At 33.6% G+C, this 13,855-nt stretch overlaps 1 protein-coding gene across 2 annotated transcripts in view; it reads right to left on the bottom strand.

Annotated features, from left to right (window-relative positions):
- kif5c (kinesin family member 5C) overlaps nucleotides 1–13,325 on the bottom strand; it is a 35,881-nt gene extending 22,556 nt beyond the window's left edge. Inside the window, exons 1-4 of one of the 2 annotated variants that reach the window (XM_005167574.5) lie at nucleotides 12,849–13,325; nucleotides 2,704–2,791; nucleotides 2,532–2,605; nucleotides 634–738 (exon numbers count right to left, since the gene is read on the bottom strand). In XM_005167574.5, coding sequence (XP_005167631.1) covers nucleotides 634–738; nucleotides 2,532–2,605; nucleotides 2,704–2,791; nucleotides 12,849–12,974 — 393 coding nt within the window. In that variant the 5' untranslated portion in view covers nucleotides 12,975–13,325. The remainder of the gene's footprint in view (nucleotides 1–633; nucleotides 739–2,531; nucleotides 2,606–2,703; nucleotides 2,792–12,848) is intronic. The other variant, NM_001123275.1, reaches the window with a different exon arrangement.
- Between the last annotated feature and the right edge of the window lie 530 nt (nucleotides 13,326–13,855).

Here is a 13,855-nt window from a genome sequence, read left to right on the forward strand (position 1 = left end):
TGTGATTTTTTGTTAATTAAAATGAAGTATTATTTGAAATAATGATAATAAATTAAAAAGTGACTTTATACTTAAAAATAACTCATTTAAGTTCGTCTCAAACAACATCTCACAGTCACACAGCAAACCAGCATTCATTATATTGCAATAAAATGATTACATTCTGTAACATTTATTTATTATTTTTCAGGCTGCTATAAACTTAAGGATTTTTATACTTGGTAATGTAGGCGCATTATTAAAAACAATATGAAGTTTAATTATTTCAAAAGTGTAATTGTACAGCTGCCTAATGGACACTTTTCATATTTGGGTCATTTTCAAAAATCATCACATTTGGCAAACTTCTATAGTGAAAATTGTAATTTCTGGATTTATTTGAACCAACTCATTAAGTATTGAGTATTGAGAATAGAGAAAAGTCAAAATTATGGTCACTCCATCAGCCATTGTGTTATAAACACTCACACGGAAGTGCTTACAATTTTTCTGTAATGTTGCATAGTATGATCTTATGTACTGTAAACATAATTTCGAAAAAAATATTTTCGAAAAAAAAAAAAACTCAAAAAAAGAAAAAAACAATGCATTACATTGTTTGAAGAAGTGCATCTGTGAAGAAGTGGTCTGTACCTTGATATGGAACTCTAGGTTTTCATCCATAGAGTAGATGTGTTCAAAGATGTCCTGGGCGATGCGAGGGATGATGCCCATCAGCTGTGCATTATGAAGCTGCCCCTAAAGGTAACAGGTTTGTATTGTTGTTATTTTTAGTGTAGGCAGATTCAATAATTATAACTGCAGTTTTTGGAAACATTGTTACTAAAATACTATACAGAGAAAAAAACTCTAATAATTCAAGAACTGTTTATAGTTTGGTTTACCCATGTAGCCATTATGTGGCATGCATTCCTCAAACACAAAACATGCTATATGTATTTTGTTCAAGTTTCATACATGTTTTGAACATAGTAGAGGTTTATATGCGAGTAATTTATAGGTGTATGTGCTCGTGTTGATAAGCGAAATTTGATTTAAATCGTACATGGCGCCTCTTAGCCATTTGTGTTTGCCTTCTCTTCATTGCCTTCTCTTCTAACATCGCTGGTTTCAGTGTCGGGGAGGTGGATGGTGGTGATGGTGAGGCGACAGGTTGATTTAAACTTTTATGATGCCTCATCTTCTGACTCTCAGTATGTTCTATCGGGTGGAACAGATTTTATGTGTTCCTGCTGCTAGTCAGCACCACTCTCCCGCACATTTTGCAGAGCACCGAAACTATAAGATTATCTGAACTTAAAAAGCCAAACCACTTCCACACTATGTCTTTCCTCTCTCATCAACTAATTCGTCTGCATTCTTACTTGTGGAAGCTTGTTTATTCACATCTATATTCAGGGCAGTCATTTTATAGTTAAAACTTTCTGTGACGGAGCTTAACCAACTGCTAAGGTGCTGGCAGCGTCTGTGATGTACGTCATCATGCAAGTGACATCACGCTCTTTCTGACGGCTAAGTACTGAAAGTCATTCAGTGACAAATGATACAATGTAGAAGATCTTATAAATATATAATAAAATACATATATGCAAGTTTATATTGAAATACCGAAAATAGGTTTAAAAATCATATCACTGTTATTGAAAAAAAATCTATCGCGATATACATTGATATCGGATTATTGTCCAGCCATATTAAAAAGTGTATTTAGATAAATTTAAATGTAATGTGAGATGCATCACATTCAACCTCTAAGTAATTTAAAGGTATAATTCATCCAAAAATTAAATGATGTCATTATTTACCCACTTTTCACTTGTTTCAAACCTGTTTGAATTTCCTTTGTCTATTTTAAAGAAAGTTAAAAACCAGTAGTCTTTGACATCCATAGCATTTTACTTCTACTATAGATGTCTATGGCAATAGTATCAAGCATTCTTCAAAATATCTTTATTTATGCTCAACAGAAACTGATAGAACCATTTAAGGATGAGCAAATGATGTTTACATTTTCATTTTGGGTGATCTATCCATTTAAGCATTTGACATAAAAGACAATGCGGACACATTTATTACATTGATTAAAAAAATGCCCTAATAGATGTAAAATAATGTTGTAGAAATCAGTCCCCTCTTAATTGAAAAGCTAAATTCTGGCCTGTGTTTTTTTTGCTGAAAAATTAAAATACTGATCATTTGCATGATAATTTGCATGTTTCAATGATTGCAAAAAGCAATTCGTTTTCACAAACAATTTACAAGCGACTGAATTTATTGACTTTATATTCAAAGCATTCGTGAAAGCTCAGGCTGTTTCCAGGGAAACGCCAGCAGTCCAGTGGCATTTTGCAGCTGTTTGGCATTTCAGTCATTTCATGAAAGATGCTGAGAGACATTCATCCACCTCAAGCATTTTATGACACTTTCTCACAGTAGCTGTATATGCGGAATGTTATTGTTTTATTTAACTATAGAAGAGCATGAACTTGAAACCAAATGTGATATGATATAATGGCATAATAGCTCCTTACCTCCATAGTGTGAGTCTTCCCTGATGAGGTTTGGCCATAAGCAAAGATGGTCCCATTATAGCCATCCAGCACATCTGAAAGGGCAAGATTCATGTTTCAAATATCCATACATTTCCTTAAAAACATTATACTATAATATAATTTGAATTATTTCTGCAAATCTGTAATATACCTTTAACGATCTGTTTGGCACAGGTATCATATACTTGTTCTTGTGTTGTGTTTGGAGGAAGGACTCGGTCGAAGATATACGGCTTGCCCTAAAAAGACAAGCAAAGTAGTCAAGATACTGTAATAAATGGGTATTAACAGGTAAAGTAGTCTATCTCTAAAACTACATGTGACAAATATTTAATTTTAAGCTATAAAACTAAAAACTAATAGATTTAATGTACAATGCTCAGCATATATAAGTACACCCCACACAGATCTTTCTTTTAAATAAATTATTAATTTAAAATTTCTTTTAAACTCTCAGAAATCTTTTCAAAAGGTACAAATTTGTACCTAAAAGGTCTATATTAATACCTCAAGGGTAAACATTAGTACCTAAAAAGAACAAAAGTGTTCCTCTTGTTTTTTTAAGTACTAATATATACTTTTGAGGTACCAATATGGACCCTTTAAGTACAAATGTGTACCTTTTAAAAAGGTACCACCCCAGTGACAGCTCGCTTACCTTTATTTCTGACAGTGTACTAAACCTTAAACTGGTACTAAACAACTTAAGATCACAGTCCAAAAATAAGTAAACCCAAGTGAACATGTTAGAAGGAAATATAAAATCAAATTATGATAAACAGAACAGAAAAAAGCAAGAGAAACATAAAAGTTAGTATTTTTTTTCTTTTTTGCAATAATTAATTTTAATTCTCTATATCTTTCTATTCCTAAATATGTTAGGTAAACAAAGTCTTGTTCTAATGGATATAATCGTTTAATAACAACTTTTTGTTTTAATGCGCCAGCATTTATTTGCTATATTTACTGAGAAATAGTTAAATTGTAAGGTTTCTATGTAAGGTTTCTAAACAAGTGTGTTTTCAATATAGTGTAAGTCATATATATTTTGATCATTTTTCACAATTGATTCATGGATTGAAGCTGATGACTCTTATAAACCGTCCCAGTGCATCTTTCTTTTGCTGACACTGCTAAAATTCAGCAAATGGCTGTTTATAAAGTTCCCCAGAGGACTTCAGTGGAATACATTGGCTTTCAGAACAAATATGAGGGACCTTCTGATTAAAACAGCCCTTCCCCCAACTGCCAGTCAATCTTATTGAGCCCCAACAAATCCCTTTCTTTTGTTTTGATTGTCTGAGCCTGAGCCTGCTGGTGAGCTCTATTCTAAAGACTCTGAAACTGATCAGCGATAAAAACTACTTTTCAAAAAAGAGAGAAGTAAGTGAACTGAAATGTTACAAAAGTAATGTAAAGCTTTAGTTAATAATTAATTTTTGAACTAGAAACATGTTGGAACTTCTAGTAACAGGATTACACGTATGATAATGTGGTGCATATGTGTGAATTATACTTTTAGCAGTACACAAGTAACACATATGGAGGGCAATCAAGATCAAAAGTCGTTACACTAAAATATGTGAAATTTGAGTATGGCTGTGTCAATGTGTCATATTTTGACCATGTCAATTGAATGTTTTGCAATGGTTGTCACATATGTATACAAACATCAGACGGAAAGATTATCCATGAAGGACAGAGTAGGCTAATGGTACATATATAAATTTCAAACTTTCTCTGTTTTGCATGTCAGCAGCTGGGTTTCCATGACCCTGTGTTAATGCACAATTGAAAGTATTCCATGAGAATTGAGTGATGGAAATGATAAATTTCAATGAAAAAAAAAATTCATGAAATAATTCATGAAAAAAAAAAATGTGTTTACTTAAGGGTGGTTTTGGACTTATGTGAAAATAGGGTTAATGCAATTAATGGGAAATGTAGAAGCACTGAATGTACTCAGATATAACTGACATTACACATACATGATTAATCAGCTGTCTCCATAATTCTTGACTTGTTTACTGATGGTTACTAGGTAACCAATACTATAGTCAGCCACTCCTAAGTGGATCACACACTGGATGCGCTGCTCAGCGCCGCGCATATGACTGTTGGAAGTAATGCCTACATTTAGAAATATGAACAGTGTCCTGAGCTGTAGCTGGGCGACGCAGACAGCCGCCGACTTGCAGCGCTGTTGTGTATACCCTCATAGAAATCTACACTCAAAAACATTTCTTTTAAATTGTTCAAACTACTTAATTAAAATGAGCTGAAACAACACAATTCTTGAGATTTCATTGGGACAACTTTTTTTTATGTTCAATCCACATAAGTTTGTTAAAAGTGTTAAGTTAACTTAATCAATTTGTGTTGGGACAACATGAATGAATTGTGTGGAACCCTGCATTTTTTACAGTGTATGTTTAGAATTCTTAAATGCATGACGCTGTGTGGTGCGGTGTCGATTGGTGCATCCAGTGTGTGACCCCCCTAACAACTTGACCTAATTTGCATTTGATTTTTTCTTTTTTTTTTTGAGAATTTTTAAAAGATTCACATTAGGATAGAAATCCAGCTTGTGTTGTTGAAAATGTCAGCTTGATTAGGATTTACATTAGTTTAAAACACCAATAAATTACTTATAAAAGGTCTAGGGTGAATTTGAGTACTACAGGACCTGGTACTCACAGCAGTTTCTTGTCATAGAGATTGTCAGTGCTTTTGCTCTAAGCTCACACTGTGCTCTCTTTTCTTTTTGGCTGACCTGATAAATAGTCCATGTGGCTGAAAACATCTTTACCTAATTTAAACATATCACCCTTTTTTGATCTTGATCTTTTTTTTTTACGGAACGAGTTGATGGGAGGGAGAATAGGGTGTTAAATGTTTGCTGTGTCAACATGATTATTATTCTGTAACTGCAATCGTCATTCAGTGTTTGTAAAGGTTGCAGTTTAATGTCGGTAGTGTAAACTATAAGGAAATTTATCAAAACTATATTTGAATTTGATCGTGAAAAGTATAAAAATATAACTATAATTATTATTGGTGAAAATATGATGCTGAAATCTTTTCAGATACAGTTGAATCAGAATTATTAGCCCCCTTTGGATTTCCCAAAATTTGTTAACAGAGCAAGGAAATTTTCACAGTATGTCTGAGTATATTTTCATCTGGAGAAAGTCTTATTTGTTTTATTACGGCTAAAATAAAAGCAGTTTTTATTTTTAAACACCATTTTAAGATCAATATTATTAGTCCCTTTAAGCTATTTATTTTTTTGATTTTCTACAGAACAATCCATAGTTATACAATAACTTGTCTAATTACCCTGACCTGCCTAGTTAACCTAATTAACCTAGTTAAGCTTTTAAATTTCACTTTAAGCTATATGGAAGTGTCCTGAAAAATATCTAGTCAAATATTATTTACTGTCATCATGGCAAAGATAAAATAAATCAGTAATTAGAAATCAGTTATAAAAACTATTATGATTAGAAATGTGTTGAAAAAAATATCTTCTCTTTGTTAAAGAGAAATTAAGGGGAAAAAATAAGCAGGGGGGCTAATAATTCTGACTTCAACTGTATTTTGAGATATGTCTGATTAATATATAAAGAAATTCAAAAGAATTATTACCAAAGAGTTTTTTAATACAATCTACAATGTTACCTAAATACATATGCGTAATGAATAAAAAAAATAAACAAATGAATAAAAAGGCAAGTTTGTTTGTTCTTTTACACTGCAAAATCAGCTAACCAAAGTACAAGATGATCAATGCTCTGTTTACAATTGCAGACCGAGATCAAGGGGAGCACATGTAGTTTTGTCAGCAGTTTTTCTTCATCCTCCATATGCACACAAACATGCTCTCCCATATGGAGAGATCATCACAGATCCAGCTCTATCCTAAACCTTATTTTACATCTGTTAGCGTAACTAAGAGATGAAACGATCCCGTATATGCATCTGCCCTGTTGATTATCCGTGTATGAGGGCTGACAGTGTTCACTCAGACACATGATTCCTCTGTGTGTGTGCTTGATTTGGCAGGTAGGGGTCAAGTGTCCCCGCTGAGACACAAATGAAGGCTGTTGCTCAAACCCAGACCATCACCACGGAAACTACATCTCAGCTCGAAAGACATGCACCGATTGGCTGATAGTCAGCACCTGTCTACTGGCCAATGGGGGAGTAGAACAACGTGTTTGCTAGGAAGAACTGATGACAATTCACCGCTCATTTTCTTTCAGCACATCTTTTGTGCGATAAATGAAATCAATTCTGCAGATTAGATTAAATGATGTAATATATAACAATGAACATTGACTAAATAAATAACTCTGAGGGGTTAATAAATCTGACTTCAACTGTATATATTAATAGACAGACATTTCCAATCTTGCATAGACTTTTTAGGTGTACTGTACATTTATAGACTTTTATCCATGTTTTGCATTCTGATTACTTTCTATTGTAAAGACAAACAAAAGCTGAATATAAAAGCAGTACACATTTCTTTAAGTCAATAATTTATGCTATTATCTGGGGACCAGCAAGGCTTTTCCAAGTGCTCAGTAATTTTCCACCTTCAATCAAAAATCTATAGCGCCTACTTACTCAACAAATACTGCAATGAATAATGGATTTTTTCCTTTTTATCTCACATGGTTTGCAGAGCAAAAATAGCAGACTTCTAGTTAATAGAAATAATTTTAAAAAAAGTGTCATCTATAATTATTGGCTTCCTTGAGAAAATTTTTTTTTAATAAATACAAACTAAAAAAATACAAACTTTTCATTAAGAACAAGCAATGCAACCACAACTTTTCTACTGGCACTTTACAGATAGATCAAATAATGCACTAAATATAAAGGTTCCAGGTGGTGTGTGTGTTAGGCGATGTCAAAATAAACAAGAAAAAATAAATTAAGGCAGCTAGAAGGGGGTTTACACAGGCAGCAAGCATGTGCGTGTCCCACAACAATTGTCCCAATCCTCTGTGGACGTGCTTAAATATTCCAGTAAATCAGCCAAACCGTTCACTGCCAGTCATGGCCTCTCCAATGGCACCTCTGTCACTACGGCAACATAAATTACAGGCAGGAGCCCCGGGCCTCTTTGTGGCCTTGCACAGATAATAAGACTTTAGCATCCATATTAAACACTGCTGACCAGACCAACGCTAATAAAACCCCAGATCCTGACACATATTGACAGGCTGCAAATGACTAGTGATTTCCCACAGTCTCAAATGCTTTTTTGTGGGGTTTTACAAACACAAACCGTTTAATCTCTTCACTACTTTTTAGTTAATTAATTTTCCCATCCGAATTTTTGCTAAGTTGCTAAATAATTAGATAAATTGATGGTAATTATACGTAAATATATCTAAAAATTACTACTACTACCATTAATAATATAATATCATCATCTAATAAACTATAACATTCATTTACATGTTAGAATTAAATGCTATATTCTACACCTTTTTATTCATTTCGCATTCACAATTTATTCAAGGTTATATGAATGGACAAACTGTGTAATACCTTCACCCATTCAATCATTCATTCATTTTCTTTTCGGCTTATTTCCTTTATTAATCCCTGGTCGCTACAGCGGAATGAACCGCAAACTAATCCAGCACATGTTTTATGCAGCAGATGCCCTTCCAGCTGCAACCCATCTCTGGGAAACATCCATACACACTCATTCACACTCATACACTACGGACAATTTAGCCTACCTAATTCACCTGTACCGCATGTCTCTGGACTGTGGGGTAAACCGGAGCACCCGGAGGAAACCTATGCGAACACAGGGAGAACATGCAAACTCCACACAGAAACGCCAACTGACCCAGCCGAGGCTCAAACCAGAGACCTTCTTGCCGTGAGGCAACAGCACTACCTACTGCGCCACTGCGTCACCCATCTTCACCCCTGCTGCCTGTTTTTAATAATAAATAAACAGTCATTTGCAAATATATAATTTATGCTGCAGAATATGCTGCCCATATGAGTCACTAAATGATTACATACGTAACTTAGAACAGTTTCATTTTAGGAATTATTACTCACTTCACATTAAAAAGGATGTTACATGCAAAAGTCTATTTAAATAATTATCAAATAACCATGTAAATATATTTACTCTTACTTTAAAATTGTTGATGTTTTTTTCACAAAAAGTTTCCCCAAATTATTCCACAAAATTAATTGACTAAATCTGAATTCTTTTACTAGATTATTGTGTAAAAATAGCTTACTTTTAACTTTAAAATAATAATAATAATAATAATGATAATAGGAATGTTACTATTATTTTTAAAAACAAAAATATGTAATAATAAATAATTGAAATCAAGTATTAAACACATTAATACTTTAAAGTTGATCTTTATTACATTATGTAAATATGTAATCAATATAACTTATTTCTAAGACAACAACAAACTCTGTACCGCATCGGATTTCATTCCCTCACTGTAAATGCTAGCGCTCCCGTTTTTTTTTCTGACACCTCCCTGCGCACGCATCCTGAATGTTTACTAACATGGTAATTTGTCTATTGCTCTCATACAACTCTTTGCTGTTTTATAACATTATCTTTTGTCCTCATTTCATTACTTAAGTCATTACATACAAAAACGGTGAACTAGTTGTTAAAACCTGTCAAGCTAATTTTATACAAATTTTTTAATCTTTTATTTCCTGAAAATGTCTTCTAAATTGAACAATTTCATGAATGATTTACAGACCTGTGTATGTTGTAGGTTCAGTTTCAATATGTACTGCAATATTGTTTACAGTTGTGCACAGCTCTGTGCAGTTTATGTTTGTTGTAAACAAGGGTGTTTTTATTCTTTTGTACAATGCTGTGAATAAATTAGAATTGCAAAGAGCAAATGCAGTAAAAACGTGAAACATACATATTCAGTTTCTTGTACTCAGATAACTCACTAAAGGCAGTGATGTCTAACTTTACTTTGGTTTTCAAATGGCTGTGCAAATAGTGCTGTCTTGAGCATTTTTAAGGAAGTGTCACCAAAGTCAGACTTTTTTGCATTGAAAAAATGTAAAGTGTCATAATGAAAACATGACAAAGCCATTTGACTATCTTTTTTATAAACAATGATATCTTGACTTTTCATCTACAGTTGAAGTCAGAATTATTAGCCCCCTTTTGATTTTTTTTTTCTCTTCAAAATATTTCCCAAATGATTTTTAACAGAGCAAGGAAGTTTTCATAGTATGTCTGATGATAATATTTTTTTTCTGAAATAGAAGTCTCCTTTGTTTTATTTCGGCTAGAATAAAAGCAGTTTTAAATTTTTTAAATCCCATTTTTGGGACAAAATTATTAGCCCCTTTAAGCAAATTTTTTCCCCAATAATCTTCAGAACAAACCATCGTTATACAATAATTTGCCTAATTACCCTAACCTGCCTAGTTCACCTTTTTAACCTAGTTAAGCTTTTAAATTTCACTTTAAGCTGTATAGAAGTGTCCTGAAAAATATCAAGTAAAATATTATTTACTGTCATCATGACAAAGAGAAAATGAATCAGTTATTTGAAATGAGTAATTAAAACTATTATGCTTAGAAATGTGCTGAAACAATCTTCCCTCCGTTAAACAGAAATTGGGGAAAAAATAAACAGGGGCGCTAATAATTCAGGGGGCTAATAATTCTGACTTCAACTGTAGATGACACTGACACTTTCATTGACACGAATACTTGCTTTTGAGGAATGAGCGTTCCATTTTGAGCAAGTGACACGCTTTTGCAGGTTATCAACTAGGTTTTGCAGTTTGTAATAATTGTTTTGAGAAATGCATTAACTGTTGTGCAAATGTAGTGTTGTGAGAAATGCACCAAAGCCACTGAGAAAAACTGTAAATAACAAAAAAATACCATGTAAATATAATAATAGCTTTAAAATGGATGCTTTTTTCATATACATTTTTTCACAAATTGTTCTACAAATTGATTGACTAACTCTGAATTATTTTACTAAATTAGTGTGCAAAAATTATTTGTACTTATCTTTGAAATATTATAAGTAACGCTAGCATTATTTTGTAACAACAAAAATATGTAATAATAAATACTTGAAATTAAGTAATAACATTTAATACTTTAAATCATTCTTCGTATCTTACATTCCATTTCCAGCACATTTACATTTTCATCAATAATTCTGAAGCTATAGATAGATAGATAGATAGATAGATAGATAGATAGACAGACAGACAGACAGACAGACAGACAGACAGACAGACAGACAGACAGACAGACAGACAGACAGACAGACAGACAGACAGACAGACAGACAGACAGACAGACAGACAGACAGATAGATAGATAGATAGATAGATAGATAGATAGATAGATAGATAGATAGATAGATAGACAGGCAGGCAGACAGACAGACAGACAGATAGATAGATGGACAAATAGAGAGATAGACAGATAGATAGATTTGGAGTAGCTATAGGGGGATGAGGTGTGAAGTCTCCCTTCCCCCGCAACAGAATGATTTTATACACCGTTTACAATCTGTTGAGTTAAAAGTATAAGATTAGACTTTTTGTGACACCACACACAAAACACAAAATATTAAACAGCGGATGCTAATGAGATGCAGGCATTTAAATACTGATAGTTAATAAATGCACATATATTACCCAGATCATTTACAATCCCACTTGTATCCTAAAGCCAAACGTCTGGCATTCGGATCATCAGGCTGAGCGGAGACTGCAGGGCACCATTACACACAACTGACATTAGAAACAAGTCTAATACCTGCTACGCTTCATTTTATGAGCAGATTAGACATGGTAATGTCGATTAGCATTTCAATGGATGGGATGACACGGGCTATTGTGTTTACACAAGGGATTTCTGGAGGTTTACTGTAAAACATAAAAACCATCAGTATCTTACTGTGTAGACACTTCGGCTTACTTATAGCAAGTCACACACACCCACATACACACAGAGACTCACATTCCAGATATCAAATGCTTTTAAATTTGATCCCACTAATAAAATATAAACCAAATTAAATGATAAATGAAGGCTATGACCTATAATCAGCTTGTATGTTCCAGAATAGCCACAATAAATCTAATAAAATTAGAGCCTTATGCTTGGATGACAAGCACACAATGTCATGCATGCACCATGGTTCAAAACAAAGCAGAAGGTGATAATTGATTATACAGCAGGATTTCCTTCCAGGGTAATAATTGTTCCAGAATTAAACAACGTTATATGAACAAGTGACAAAATACCTTATTGTTTAAAAATAAAGGTTACAGAAAAAGGGGGTTTAGTAATGCCATAGAATTGTTATTTTTTTGCCCAAAGCATGATGCAGTTCTTAACAGAATAAATTATTACTTGAAGTAATGAAGATTTGAATAATTAAGGAATCCTTTCCAGCTTTTGTGGTGTTGGAACTGTACCATGGATGAAAGCTCTTGATGAAACCATCAATGCCATTAAAGAATGTTTATTTTTAAAACGGATGCCATTTTAATTTACTATTGGGAAAACTGGCAGCCAGGAGCAATTTGGAAGATAATTTGAAGATCCTGACAACACTAAATTTCACAAAGGAATATTTTTAGTGATTGATGTCCTCTAAACTCAAATTAAGTTTATTCATACAAATTCACTTAACTGATAAAATATTTTGTTAACACTTTAAAATAAAGTGCCTTGTGTTGTTATTATTAACTAAATTAAAATAATCAAAATGAGAAATGCAATTAAATTAAAAAATTCCAACAAATGTAAATGATATCAACAATTAGTCAATGTAATGTAATCAAATTGAGTCAACATGAAAAAATCAATCTGAATATCATGAATACCATGACATGATTAATAAAAATTAATAATGACAAAAATCAATAAATACTGTAACAAATATATTGCTTGTTGATAGTTAATGTTTGGTAAAGTATTAAAGTAAAGGTAAAGGTAAAGAGCTACCATGTCAAAAAAAAAAAAAATAGAATTGTCCCTTTTCCCTTTAAAGTCAGGTTTTTGGAAGACTGTTTTATATGATGTTGATTAATATCTAATTTATTTTGCCTATCTATTAGCCTACTTGCTATGCTTGTGCTTTGACACATTATAATTTTGTTTTAGTAATAGGCTTGTCTGGCCGTTAGATAACTCCAGCACAGCACAAGTTAAGAAAAGAAAACCTTGAGGAAAAGCTTTAGTGACAGCAACATCTCTAGACTGTAAAGACAGCTTACCGCTATGACTACGGTGTCTTCTCCTTTGAATTTCGGTATGTATTTGTCACCTCTGTTGATTTCCGACTCGTTAAGTGGCCTGAATCGGCACATCACCTTAACACAACATTCAGCCGCGTCCACCATCGTGTATGATCCTGGTTTGATCCGAATAAAGTTCTTCTCAGGTCAGCAGACGTGGTCTGCAGAGGAATGCATCAATCAAACAATCAAAATGTCTGGATGCTGCCAGCCGTTCAGCCCGTGCGCTCCATTCCCATTGGCTGGGCGAATAAAGGTATGAAACTGAAATCAAAATTAAAAATACAACTCCCGGACACTGTTTCAAATAGCACGAAACCTAGACAATGGCTTGTAAATGCGTGTAACATTTGTGTCGTTGACTTAGGAGCTTTAGCCAAGCGCACATTGATCTTCCGAAGAGCATCAGCACCGGTCAGTTCCTCCTCCTGCGGCTCCACGCGCTCTCCCCTGACTGAGGACCTGCGGTGAGGAAGGGAAGGATGATGATGATGGTGATGACGGGCCGCTCCTTCCACACGCGCTTCTGCTGCCCAACAGCGCCTCTCAGCAGAGCTGCTCAAGACTGCAACAGTAGGTCAATAAAGATCTCAGTAAAAAAACATCAGTGTTAATCCATTTCTATGAATATTTTAAATAGTATTCTCACAAAGGTGACATGGAGCTTTACAGAGCATAAACATGCAGCAATACATCTGACCAAAGCAAGCACCCATATATCCACAGTAAAAAACATCATATCCAAAGTCCATATAGGCTAATGCCTGGAAACAAATTATCAAAACATGCAATTTTGCTTTTATAAAAGTTTCTCTTTTTTCAAGTGCATGGCGAGTTATTCATTTTTGTGATCTATCTAACTTTCTATACTCTGTAAAACCCTAAAAGTTAAGGTAACTATTACCGTTTGAGGAAACTGATTGCAACAAACCATTTAAGATCAAAAACTAATCCTAATGAGTACTGTGAACTTAATCCATTTGAGT

Source organism: Danio rerio, chromosome 9 (genome assembly GCF_049306965.1).
Source record: "Danio rerio strain Tuebingen ecotype United States chromosome 9, GRCz12tu, whole genome shotgun sequence".
Lineage (NCBI taxonomy): Eukaryota > Metazoa > Chordata > Actinopteri > Cypriniformes > Danionidae > Danio > Danio rerio.